This window comes from Rattus norvegicus, chromosome 3 (genome assembly GCF_036323735.1).
Source record: "Rattus norvegicus strain BN/NHsdMcwi chromosome 3, GRCr8, whole genome shotgun sequence".
NCBI classification, from domain to species: Eukaryota; Metazoa; Chordata; class Mammalia; order Rodentia; family Muridae; genus Rattus; species Rattus norvegicus.
This window is the reverse complement of record NC_086021.1, coordinates 127486775-127499593: the sequence shown is the minus strand read 5'-3', so window position 1 is coordinate 127499593 and position 12819 is coordinate 127486775. Positions and strand designations below refer to the sequence as shown.

Here is a 12819-nt window from a genome sequence, read left to right as displayed (position 1 = left end):
GACGAACCCTGCTGGAGCAGACCCTCCAGCGGGCACAGTTCCTGCACAGCTGTGAAGAGGAGGAGGCCTGGTTGCAAGAGCACAGACAGCTAGTGGAGAAGGCAGCCCCGGGCCGGGACCTCACTCAGATCGCTAATGCTCTGCAGAAACACAAGGTGTCTGCTCCTTTGGTCTCTGACATCCCGACCTCCTTGCCAGTCAGGCTTGTAACCCTCTCCCTCCTTTCACAATTCTCCCACTCCCAACCCTACTAGGCTCTGGAAACAGAACTGCATCGCCACCAGGCTGTGTGTATAGATCTCATGCAGAGGGGACGCAACCTCAGTGTCAAAGAGCCCCTGACACAGCCAGATCCTCTGGAAAGGGCAGAAGCAGTGCAGGGAATATGGCAACTGCTCTGGACTGGAGCCGCAAGGCGGCGCACCCGGCTGCAAACAGCACTGCTAGTTGGGCAGGTAGAGCGTGCGGGGCGGGGCCGGACGCCGGGCGGCTGAGCACTCAGGCTCGTGCTAGCTCTCATCCTTTTTCACCTTCACACAGTACTTTTCTGACTTGGCCGAGGCGGCTTCCTGGCTTCTCCAGCGGCAGAAACAATTGGAAAGCGCGTCCTACGGGAAGGACCAGTCAGACTCCGAGGCCCTGCTGCAGCAACACCTGCGTCTGGAGCAAGGCTTGTGTGCCTTCGCGGTGGATCTGCGCGAACTGGAGGATCAGGCGCGGGCTGCTGCAGCCCTGGTGTCGCAAATGGTGCACACGGGGACACGGGAAGGACCCAGACACGTGCCTCCTACACCAAATGTGAGGTCTCCCCAGAGTATTGGTGTTACATGCTCCTCCCTCCCCCAGTGAGAGTCTTTGTGTCCCTGCCCAGAGCTGATGGTATACATCCCCCCAACCTCGACCCCTGATTCCAATATCTCCAGTCATAGGTCATTTGTAGTTCTCTGTAAAGCAGTTAAGAGTATAGAGTCCAGCTGGGCTTGGCCTGGTCTGCCCAGCACAACTTAAGAACAAGCCCCCAAAAGCTTTATTTTCTCCACCCTTCATCCTGAAAGTCACTTCAGTTCCTTAATTCGCAACCTTAAAAAAGCCCCACACCCTTCTCCCCTTTCTCTGCCCAGCTCTGTCCCACGCACCTTTAAAGCTGCATTTAGAGCCTCCAGATTGTTTTACCTAACTTGGCCATTACGTTGATAGATAGCTGAAGGCTTTCCTTGGCTCCAGCATGCTCGTGATTCCTCACACCCCAAGGCCTTTTCCTTTAAGTTTACCCACAGTTCTCATAATTAATAATTTAAAAAGTGGATCTATGTGTTAACAAGAAACTAGAATACCACCACCCTCTACAAATGAGTTAATCGAGATGAGATGGGGCAGGCTACAGCCTAAGAACTCTCCAGCAAAGAAGCCTTTTGATTCCTTGTCCAAGGCTGTTTCTAAACACCACACACACACACACACACACACACACACACACACCACATACCACACACACACCACACTCACAGACACACACACACACTCACAGACATACACACACATACTCTCACACACACACTCACACACACACACCACACTCACAGACACACACACACACTCACAGACATACACACACATACTCTCACACACACACTCACACACACACACGAACACCACACACACAGATACACACACACAGTTTCACATGCACACTCACACACACCACACACACACACACACACCACATACCACACACACACCACACTCACAGACACACACACACACTCACACTCACAGACATACACACACATACTCTCACACACACACTCACACACACACACCACATACCACACACACACCACACTCACAGACACACACACACACTCACACTCACAGACATACACACACATACTCTCTCTCACACACACACACACACACACCACACACACACACATACACACACAGTTTCACATGCACACTCACACACACACACACACACCACACACACACACACACAGTTTCACATGCACACACACACACACACACACACACACACACACACACGCACTCGGCCTGTGACCCTTCATTCCTAGCATTATATCATACCAACACAATCTGTTTGCTGGAGGCAATAGTGGTTTTTCCTGCACCTGGAGCCCTGCTTTTCCCTGAGTGCTACTTGTTAAATAATGGGAGCGATCCCATGCCTCTCTGCATGTCCTCTGTCCCTATCTGGTGTAGGCAGAGACACAGATAACCAGGCCTGGCTCCTGGCATTTTCAGTCTTTGCTTTTCCCACTATTGTAACAGGGGTACAGAGTTTAAGTAAGCTTCTGCCAGGTGGTAAGCCACTCAGTCACCTAAACTGGAAACTCCAGGTACAACCACAGACCCCATCTTGGTGGAGGTCCTGCCTCTTGGTAGGAGCTAGGTGTGGACACACTGCCTTCCTTCTTCACAGGTGCTATCTGCCCTGGGCCTTCCAGGAGAAGACCCCAGGACAGCTCCCCAGGCCGAGTATGACTTCCACTTCGACTCCAACGCCATTCTCCAGGCACAGGCTGACTTGAGGCAGAACTATGAGAACCTTAGGGCCCTGGCCAAGGTAATGCTCTTTTCTAAGAAGTATCCATAGCAGAGCATGGGGCACATCTAGTCCCAGATGTTCTGAGGTAGGAAGACTGCACAAGTCCAGGTGTCCATGACCAAAACCCACAAAAGGGAAATCATGCTTGCCTGGTATACTTAAGGTCCAAGGGGTCAATTTCCTGAACCAAAAGAAAGAGAAGTGAGGGGGTTGGGGGTTTAGCTCAGTGGTAGAGCGCTTGCCCAGCAAGCGCAAGGCTCTGGGTTCGGTCCCCAGCTCTGAAAAAAAGGGAAAAAAAAGAAAGAGAAGGGAGGGGAGGTTAATCATGCCCCTACTATAAGCTAGAGTAGTGTTCTCAACCTTTGGGTCAAGGCCCCTTTGGTTGAATAACCCTTTCACAAGGGTTGCATATCAAATACCCTGCATATCACTAATTTATGTTATGATTCATAACAGTAAAATTACAGCTATGAAGTAGCAATGAAAATAATTTCATGATTAGGGGTCACCACGACATGAGGAACTGGCCTCATGTATTAAAGGGGCTTAGAATTAGGAAGGTTGAGAACCAATGAGCTAGAGTCTGTATCATGATCCAGGAACAGAGCAGTGACCACCATGTTTCCTACTCTAAAGGATCTTACAGTATGACCAAGATATCAACAAATATTTAAATGTGTGTGATATGGGGGCCTTATACAGCTTAGGGTGGAGTCCGGTGGCACCTTTGAGGAAAGGATATTAAACAGAGACTTAAGACACATCCAAGGGCAGGCAATACTGGAGAAGTCAACTGGGTCCTGAGGAAAAGCTGGGAATAGGCCCAGTGAAGGAGGCTGGGCCTGTGGCTCTGGCGACCAGTGGGGCAGCAGCTAGAGCAGAGTCTGGAGAGGCGTGTGGAGCTTCAGGGCAAGGTGAAGCAAAAGTAGGTCAGTCATGGACCCTCAGCTCTCACCAGCTTTCTCTGCCAGATATCAAGGGCACAGATGTGGCATAGTTGTGGAGACAAGACTCGATCCTCTTAGTGGCTTGGGTGGGCAGAGACACACCCCAGACCTCTCTGATTGCCCTCCCGTGGGACACTGTCCCTACACCCTGACCTTGGCTTCTTCCTCAGCTTCACAGGGCCCGACTTGAGGAGACGGTCACCCTGTTTAGCTTCTATAGCTCCTGTAGGGAGCTCCAGTCCTGGCTGGAGGCTCAGACAGCCCTGTTCCAAACATTGCAACCTCAGGGTGACAACTTAGAGGTCACACAGCTCAAATATGAGGTAAGCCACTGAGGTAATGGGGACCAGAGTTTCTACTACTCCGGCATTGCTTCATGGTTTTAACCCATTCTCCATATTTGCTCTGGTTCTGTCTGGGGAGAGCCCAAGGCTATAGACCTGACTCTGAGGGCTAGTGACTCAGATGCTTCCTTCTCAAGACAAGCAGGGTGTCTTAGAGCTAAGCATCCCCAGGTCCTCTGTCACCCAAAGGGGCTACGGGGAGAGAAGAGCCTGCCTCCCAGAGGTCTGGGTCCTCCTCCTCAGAATGTTCTCATGACCTTGGCCACTGGAAAAGGCCACTGGGAGGAGGCCATCAGCACTGCTGAACAGCTGAAGCAGAGATGTCCAGGACACATCTCGAAAATCCAACAACAACAGGAGGAACTGAAGCACAGGTGACAATAAGGGGTGGGGATGCAGGGTGGGCGGGCCTTGCTTGGTGCATCCCACCGTACCAGGATGGTGCTAAACAGCGAGGAGAGGGCAGAGGACCACCAGCCTAGAAGCTTCTGTCCTGGTAGGCTCAGTCTAAGGCCTCTGATGGGATGGGTGGGTGTCGTTGGGTGGATGGGAGGTGCCCCTGTGCTGGATACATCCCCAAATCCTCTGCTCAGGTGGCAACAGCTGGAGGCCCTGAAGGAGGAGAAACTCCTGCAGCTGACACGTGCCATGGAGGTGTGCAGTCTTTTACAGGAGTCTGAACCCACACGAGCCCAACTGCTAAGTGTGATAAGCAGGCTGGAGGCTCTGGGGACGAGAAGCTCTGGGGACAGCCACCGTACCCTGCAGCAGACCCAGCAGAAGGTCCTGGTACTGGAGAAGAAGATCTCCTACTGCCAAAAAGCAACCATAGAGTATGGCCAGCTTTGGGATGGCGATGGTGGCCGGGGAGACAGTGAGGACAGAGGGAAGCTCTAGTAAAGTGAGGAAGGGCACAGGAACTAGGATGGGGAGATGGCTAAGGTGTGCTACTGGAAGAACGTGAGCAGCAGCCAAAGACTGTGCTCTCGTGACCCGGACCAGCAGGTCGTTCTTCCCTAACAAGCCTCAAGTGGGAGGGCCAGGAGACGAGGAGATAAAGAAGACAGGAAAGCCAGGGCTGGAGTCTTGCTCAAGCTGCCATATGTGAAACAAATTTATTAAGAAGTACAGCATCTTATATACTACGTGCAGGGGAAGGATGGCCAAGGTAATCAGGAAGCTAAATCAGACAGTGCTGTCAAGAGAAGACAGGATGCCCCAGACAGTCTGCAAGGTCTATCCCTGGGCATTTCCATCAGGACCTCTGAGGAAGCCTTGGATGGGGTCTGGTTTCCACTCAGAGAAAGGGAGAGCCTCACACTTGTGCTGCTTCTAGCTAGGGGTGGGGTGGATATTCAGAGTTGTCACCACTTTCCCAGGAGACACAGGCCTGGGGCACTGACTGTCATGTTAACATGTTAACATCAACCTGCAGGTTGATGGAGTCAGGCCCCGCAGAGGGCCGGCTGCTTTGGGAGCAGGTCCTGATGCTTCAGTCACTGCTGAAACAAGCACAAGGGCAGGTGGCCCAGCAGGTCCAGGTCCAGACTAAGGATCGGGTTCAGCGAGGCATCCTCCAAGAGAGCCAGAAGCTGCTGCTGTGGGCAGAGGGCATCCAGGCTCAACTGTGCAGCAAAGAGCAACTGGAGGACGTGGCCTCAGCCCAGCAGCTGCTGAGGAAGCATGGAGCCCTACGGGAGGAGACCTGCCTATGGAAAGAGAGGTCAGGACAGGCCTGAGGATTTTGAGTTTGTAAGAGGAAGGCCAAAGCAATGTGCTCTCCAGGGTCATGAGTCAAGCTAGTATCTAGCACAGTACTGCCGGCAGATTTGCAGGGGTTACCCAGGCAACCTGCACACTTTCAGAAGGGCCTCCAGACACTGAGCCAGAGAGGCTTTCATTCCAGTCCAGCTCCTACAGGTGTGACGATGCTGTCCCCAAGTCTAGCTTCCCATTCTGACCAGCACATGCTCTCCTGGCCTCCACAGTCAAAGGGCCTAAGGCCCACCAGTGGACTAAGATCGCTACCCCCTCACTCCCCTCAGAAGTGATGTGCAGCCTTGTGAGCAAGCAAGGCCACCTTGTACAATCCCCAGGCTCTGCCCTCTCCAAGGATCCTGACAGGTATCAAATGGGCTCTGAGAAACAAGTACCTGTCCCTGCATCTGTCACGCACACCCAGCCACTTTAGGAGTGCAGCAGCTTAGAGGAAGTGCTGCCCCCCCACCCCCACCCCCACCCCCACCCCCCACCCCCCGCCACAGCCATGCCACCTGTTTCCAGAATGTGGGGGCAGCATCTATCCTAAAAGGACACCTGTTTGGCCGGGTCAAAGGTTCCAGCGGCCAAAAGGTTCCAGCGGCCGTGACAGCAGGCATGTGAGGATTGAGGGATCTGAGCTGTGTTTGTCACAGCATGCCACTAGCCATCTCCTTAGAAGAGGGTGTGACATGGGTCGTGAGCACTTTGCTGAACCTGCTGCATTCTGTCTTATTCATGGGCTGGGGCACAGCTGTCCTGAGAGAAAGTGAACCGATAGGACTGGCCAGCCAGTTATCCTCACTTCAGAACCCGGTGAGAAGGGATGGGTGTGGCTTGATGCTCTGTCCCCCACCCCCCCACCCCCAGGTTGCAGCAGCTGGAGGCTCAGGGTCAGCTGGTGGCAGTCTCAGGCTCTCCACAGTTCCAAGAGGTGGCCAGTGCGCTAAGGCTCCTGGGCCAGCACAGCCAGCAGCTGAAGGCTCTATGGGAGCAGAGACAGCAGAAGCTTTGGGCGGGGCTGGAGCTGCAGAGGTTTGGCCAAGAAGTGGATAGTTTCACTGCTACCTGTGCCAGCCATGAGGCCTCTCTGCAGCTGGACAATCTTGGGGTAAAGTTTGGGAAGTAGAACTAAGTGTCACCCTACTGCCCCTAGAGGGAGCTGGCATCCTTGGGTCCAGAAGCTAGGGTGGGCAGGAAGGCCCTGAGGATGAGCTGACCTCAGGTCTTTGTTCCAGGAGGACATAAGGGAGGCCCAGAGCCTGCTGCAGCAGCACCAGGGTTTGGGGTGGCTCCACAGCTCCCTGGGATCACGGGCAGAGACCCTGTGGGCACGTGGTGAGAAGCTGCTTCTGAACCATCCCACTGCTGTGCACAGGTGAGCCATCTACCTGAATAGCCTCTCAGCACCTGAGGACTGCTTCTGCGGAGGCTGGGTGGGGTGGGGTTCTCTTGAGCTAAGGGGCGGGTGGGGGAGGGGCTCAGGACAGAGAAGAACCCTCTTCTCTCCCCGTCCCCCAGGATCAGAGAGCTGCTGCACAGTGCCCAGGCACAGTGGGCCAGGGTCCAAGAGAGGAGTGACCAGAGAAGGGGACAGCTGCTGGCTTCCCTCCAATTGCAGGTGACTTCCTAGTCTGCAGGAGGCATCCCCAGAAGCCCTCCCCGGGAGGCTGCAGCTACACTGAGACAGATGATCCTGTCTACTGACCACTCTGCCTAGCCTTGAAGCACAGCTCTTGGGTGTTTCCATAAGGAGGCTGGAGCTGTGGTCATTGCACCTCAGAGAAGGACCCTTAACTAACTGCCCACCCATCCTACTACATACCTGCCCTCATTTCTGGCACAACAGGGGTTTGCATGAGTGGAGGGAAATGACCTCAGACCTTAGCGTTGATGCGTGTTCAGGCGCTAGAGTGACTTTGGCCAGGCCTCCAAGAGCCTATTTAGATTAAGAGAGCCACACTGGATCTGATGTCATCTGTTGGTGTAGGACCTGGCAGGCATTTCTACTTTGGGGGTACAGTGTCCTTGCCCCACTTGGGGATCAGAAAAATCCAAGCTGTACCTTCCCTGAATTGGCTCTGGGTCTTGTTTTACCCCACAGAGCCCTCTCCCTAGTCCTTATGCTAGCCCTCACCCTGGGTTCTGAGCTCCACTCTCTCCTGGTTCTCGGGCAGGAATGGAAGCAGGCTGCAGAAGGCCTAATGCTGTGGATGGAGGAGAAGTGGCCCAGGGTGGCTGATGAAGGCCCCCAAACAGGCAGCAACATTCTGCAGTGGCACAAAATAACCAAGAGCGAACTATTGGCCTCCCATAAGTACATGGAGGACCTACAGCAGGTGAGGATGCCGACGGCAGGTGCAGGGCCCTCCTGTCCAGATTCCAGCACATACTTCCCTGCCTATTTCCATGGAGCACAGTCACTGAAGGTCCTCTCTGCTTCCTGCGCCTAGCTGGGTGTCCTCCTCCATAGACACTCAAATCAGCCCAGAAGGCTGCCACCATTTCAGGTAGCAAGTGGAAAGCAGTTGCAGCCAGCAACCTGCTTCCTGCCCCCTGGCTGTGGTTGGCAGTGGTCCTAATACTTCATCAAAAAAACGGCCTGGGCCTTTGTCTCTGTTCCAGACTGGGAAAGAACTGTTGCATAGCAACCCATATGCACAGGAGGACATACAGGACAGACTTCAAAGCCTTAATCACAAGTGGGAAGAGTTGAGCCACAAGACAGCAGAGCAAGGGGACAGGCTGCCACAGACCAGACAGCAGGGCCAGCTCCTAGAACTACTACAGGTCCCTGGGGAAGGTGGGATGGGATGGGGACACAAGGAGGAAGACTGGGGCTTGGCTGGGGCAGGATGGGAGCTGGCAGAACAGAAATGGCTGGAGAGAATAGCACCATGAAGTCCTGCACAGAACTGGCTGGGAGAAGGCTAAGCGTGGCTTTGCCCAGCAGCAGGCCACCACAAGGTGGCTTCTGTGTGTCTAGCATGTGATTATCACAACTCAAAGACCCTAGAGAAGAAGATGTATACATGGCTTGCACCCTAGCAGTTGGCAGGCCGTGCTGGTTCCCTGGTGACTCTGAGGCTAGGAGCACTGTAGACTCAGACACCCGGCAGGGTTACCTGTTGAGCTGCAGCAGAAAGGTGAATGCAGCCTCTGGTCACCCTCCCCAGGATGTCAGGGGGATGATGGAGCATCTGGAGGGAGCCCTACAGAGTACAGAAACCGGGCAGGACCTGTGCTCCAGCCGGAGGCTGCAGACACAGCATCGCCAACTAGAGGGCAAGAGCCAGGCGCTGGCCAGCAAGATGGCCGCCCTCATCTCTCAGACCCACAATGTGTTCACTTCTTGGACCATCCTGGAGGAGAGCCAGAAGTGTCAGCAGAGGTGACTATTCCCTCCACACATGCCTCATGAATCTAAGAGCAGAGTGGCACCTAGAGGACCTGGGCATCAAAACTCTTTCCCTTCTGAGTAGAAACATCCTGGGGTGGGAGTGCCGGGGCAAACAGGCATCCTAAACAGGACATTGCACCACGGCGGCCAAATACGGCTTCCCTGTCCGCAGAGGTTCCTCTGTTCCCTGGCCTAGTTCCTCATGGGTCCCTAGTGGGGATGAGGAAAAAACCATGACCTTGTCTTCACTCCTTCCCCATCCTCTTTGTCTTCTCCTACCAGGTTCAAGTCCCTGCAGAGCAAGCTGGCCACCCGGCAGCAGCAGCTGCAGGCCTCAGTTGAGCTGCATAAATTTAACCTCCTTAGCAATCTGGAGCTCACATGGGTGGCTGAGCATATGCCCAGTACCAGTCCGATCTACCCTGCCCAGTGCTGGCATGACGCTCAGAGCCTTCAACGGAAGCACAAGGTAGCACCACCTGTATCCTGCCAAGCCCCCAGCATCTCATTTCCTGACCTTTGAAGCCCCCTGCCGCTGCTCAGGGTGTCTGGCCTCTAAGTTATTCTCCTTGGGTATCCTGATTTCCAAATCCACCTTTCTCCAGGTACCCTTCCCCTAGTGGACTAGAACTAGAGACACTCTGTGGTTCTGATCTGGATGTCTGTGGCTAAGAGACTCCCATTGTCCTGTGGCAGGTGCTACAGGCTGAGGTGAAAGGTCACGTAGGGCACATGCACAGGGTGCTAAGTACCGGCCAGAGTCTCGCAGCCTCTGGGCACCCTCAGGCTCAGCATATCCTGGAGCAGTGCCAGAAGCTAGAAGGCCACTGGGCAGAACTGGAGCAGGCATGTGAGGGACGTGCCCATTGCCTGCAGCAGGCTGTCATTTTCCAGCGGGTAAGAGACCAAGAGGATGGTTCCACAGAGCAGCAGACCAACTGTGGGAGAGAGGACTCATGGGACCTTCAGGGAGGGAGGCCCGTGGTGAAAGCTCTGGACTGAGAGCTGACTGACTCCCCTAGGTGCCCAGAAGCTTCTCTGCAGGAGAAGGTCATCTCTGGTGACCAGGATGGGTGATGAAGGTCCCAGGTAAGGTCAATGGGATAAGTCACTGTCACTCTTTGCAGTACCTTCTGAATGTGTCAGAGATGGAGACCTGGGTGGAGGAAAAGCTGCCTCTGGTGAGCAGTCGGGACTACGGCAGCAATGAGGAAGCCACCTTTGGGCTCATTAGGAAACACCAGGTACTGTGTCCTGAGCATCTCCACTTGGGTGACAGTGGGCCAGGAGGAGGTCTGCAACACTCCAAAGAGTACAAAGAGACAGAGAACCCTGTTCTTTCCTCCCTGTCCCCACCCGCCACCCACCCACTTCCTGATTCGCCCTCCTCCCTGAACACCTGCTGCCAGTGCAGCCCAGTCCTGTGACTGGGATTACTGAGAGAGTGTTACCATCTGGAGCCTCATTCCTGGACTCGCCTCCCCACGAGGACTTGGGTGCCTCTGTCTCCTCTGTTTCATCTCCTCCCAGCACTTTCCTACTCCAGTCACCTGCGCCAGCCCACCCCATGTCCTCTAAACACCATCCTTTCCGTTAACTCAATTGCCATCCTAAAACCCACCTCCCCCCACATGCATCCCCCGTAAGGAGGAGGGAGGCCAGAGTGAACTCCTAGAACCAACAGGCTCCACAGCCGCAGCCCCACTGTGCTTCCAGTCATGGAAGTCTCCTGTCTGGATACGTTCCTGCATGCCTCAGAGGTCACTGCTTTGGGCTGTCTCATGGCTGATGACTTTCAGTGAGCTATTCCTGAAGGGTTTGCCTGCGGGCTTGGCCACATGCAGCTCCCATGTTTTGTCCATGTTTACACTTTGTGTTGGGGTCCAGCATGAGGCCTCCTGTGCCCTCCTATCCTTGTCCCAGACTTCCTGCCGTTTACTGTTTTCTGCCAAGTAGCGAGCCCTCTGGGGTGGAGACATTCTTCATTGTGTAAAACAGAACGTGTTGGTGGATAAGGGGTTAGTGGGTGAAGCTGAGTGGGCGGGACATGGACGAGTGGATAGAGGGATGAGAATACTGGAACTGAGTGAGTGGAGAGGTAGAGAGATAAGCGTGTGAGTTGCTGGATGAGTGCTGGGGAATGAATGGGTAGGTTGTATTGGGGGTAGATGTGAGGGGTGGAGAACCACCCTGCCTGTTCTGACCCTGGCAGATGCTGCGGCAGGAGATAGCTCTTTGCTGGGGCTCCATGGAGGATCTCGAGCAGAGGTTCCAGACCCTTGCTGGATTTGAGGCCTCTGAGCGGCTGGTTGTGGTACGGGAGAAGTTGCAGGCACTACAGAAGCTGGCAGATGATCGGTGAGGGACATTGTGGACCCTCTCATTAGCGGGCACAGGGACCCTGATTCAGCTCTTCATCTCTTGCCAATGTCCTCTGTTCCCTACCCTGGCTTTCCTACATCTTCTTCCCAAGTCACAGGCTTGGGCAAGGATCATGAATAACTTCATTCTTCAGCCTCCTGCCCTTAGGACCCCAGAGGGATGAGCAGGTAGCTAACATCTGGGGAACCCCTGGTTATCACCACAGGGGGCAGGAGCTGGAGGGGACCCTGAGACTACATGAATTCATGAGAGAAGCTGAGGACTTGCAGAGCTGGCTGGACAGCAGGAAGCAGGTGGTCAGAGGAGAGCACGGCTTTGGAGAGGACCATGAGCATGTGCTGGTGAGGGGCTAGGAGCAGGGAAGACACACGAGGCAGATGATGGGTGGTGGGGACTGGTCCTGATGGGCGGATGGAGAAGGCATAGTAGAGTCATGGACTGTGCCTCTGGGGTGGAGTGGGCCGGCACTGCAGCCACAAGAGCCTACATTGTTGCCGAATTGTTGAGTACATCCTCTGCTCCCCTCTCTCCTCAGCAACTCTGCACTGAGTTTACAAAGTTTCAGCACCAGGTTGAAACTGGTGCCCAGCGAGTGGAAACCTGCCGACAGCTGGCAGAGAGCCTACTAGAGCTTGGGCACAGCGCTGCCCACAAGTCTCACCAGAGGCAGCAGGATCTACAGTGAGTGAGATGGCCTATCAGGGCCTGGGTTTCCAGGAGGGTGCTGGCCTGGTGTCTTGGGGGTTAACAAAAGGTGGCTCTGAGAGTACCAGGGCTCTGCTTGCTCAGCTAGAAAGGGAGTGGCTCCTGAGATGCCAGGCCTCCACAGGCTGTGGCCTGTGGTGGACGTTAAGGCTGAGGGTACCCCCTAGACATTCCCAGTCCTCAGGGACACTTTCCAATTACTGCCTCCCAGGGCCTGGAGGAGGCTCTGTGGATAGAAACTGCCTGAGCTGGAAAGGAGGCCTCCCCATGAACTTGGAGTTCCAAGCCCCTGTGCTCACGATCCTCCCCTGCAGTATTCCTAGGCGTCCACCCACCTGCTAAGGGCCCTTCTCTAGCCCGTGAGCCTAAGGAGAGGTCAGGATCCTCTCATAACCCTCAGCATTAAAGTCTGACTTGGAGGAAGCGTTTGAGCATGGGGAAAGCCAGGAGGGAGAGCCATAGGGACTCTGTTCAATCATTTGTAATGAGATCAGTTAGCATACTGCAAATAAGACAAAAGTGGTGAGCAGTGTTAGAAAGAGAGAGCTATGAAGTGTTGAGCACGGTAGGGCAGCGCACACAGCTATACTTCCTGTGAAGCTTGAGAGGCTCTGGGAACGGGAGCAACGTTTGTAGGAGAGGAGAGCCAAAAGCAGAAGACTCAAAGGGAAAGCCCCATTCAGGAGGGAATCCAGGAGAGGAGGAGGCTGATCAGAC

The 12819-nt window shown here is 54.5% G+C and overlaps 1 protein-coding gene across 11 annotated transcripts in view; it reads left to right on the top strand.

Moving 5' to 3' along the window:
- Sptbn5 (spectrin, beta, non-erythrocytic 5) overlaps positions 1-12819 on the top strand; it is a 44678-nt gene that overhangs the window by 12221 nt on the left and 19638 nt on the right. For 10 of the 11 annotated variants that reach the window (XM_063284960.1, XM_039106496.2, XM_039106495.2 and 7 more), the window contains 20 exons: positions 2-155; positions 255-455; positions 541-798; positions 2441-2584; positions 3684-3836; positions 4101-4231; positions 4451-4690; positions 5293-5580; positions 6486-6726; positions 6854-6993; positions 7137-7236; positions 7793-7954; positions 8241-8405; positions 8792-9006; positions 9298-9484; positions 9712-9912; positions 10143-10259; positions 11228-11373; positions 11603-11738; positions 11933-12078. In XM_063284960.1, the coding sequence (XP_063141030.1) occupies positions 2-155; positions 255-455; positions 541-798; positions 2441-2584; positions 3684-3836; positions 4101-4231; positions 4451-4690; positions 5293-5580; positions 6486-6726; positions 6854-6993; positions 7137-7236; positions 7793-7954; positions 8241-8405; positions 8792-9006; positions 9298-9484; positions 9712-9912; positions 10143-10259; positions 11228-11373; positions 11603-11738; positions 11933-12078 (3525 nt within the window). The remainder of the gene's footprint in view (position 1; positions 156-254; positions 456-540; positions 799-2440; positions 2585-3683; positions 3837-4100; positions 4232-4450; positions 4691-5292; positions 5581-6485; positions 6727-6853; positions 6994-7136; positions 7237-7792; positions 7955-8240; positions 8406-8791; positions 9007-9297; positions 9485-9711; positions 9913-10142; positions 10260-11227; positions 11374-11602; positions 11739-11932; positions 12079-12819) is intronic. The other variant, XM_039106498.2, reaches the window with a different exon arrangement.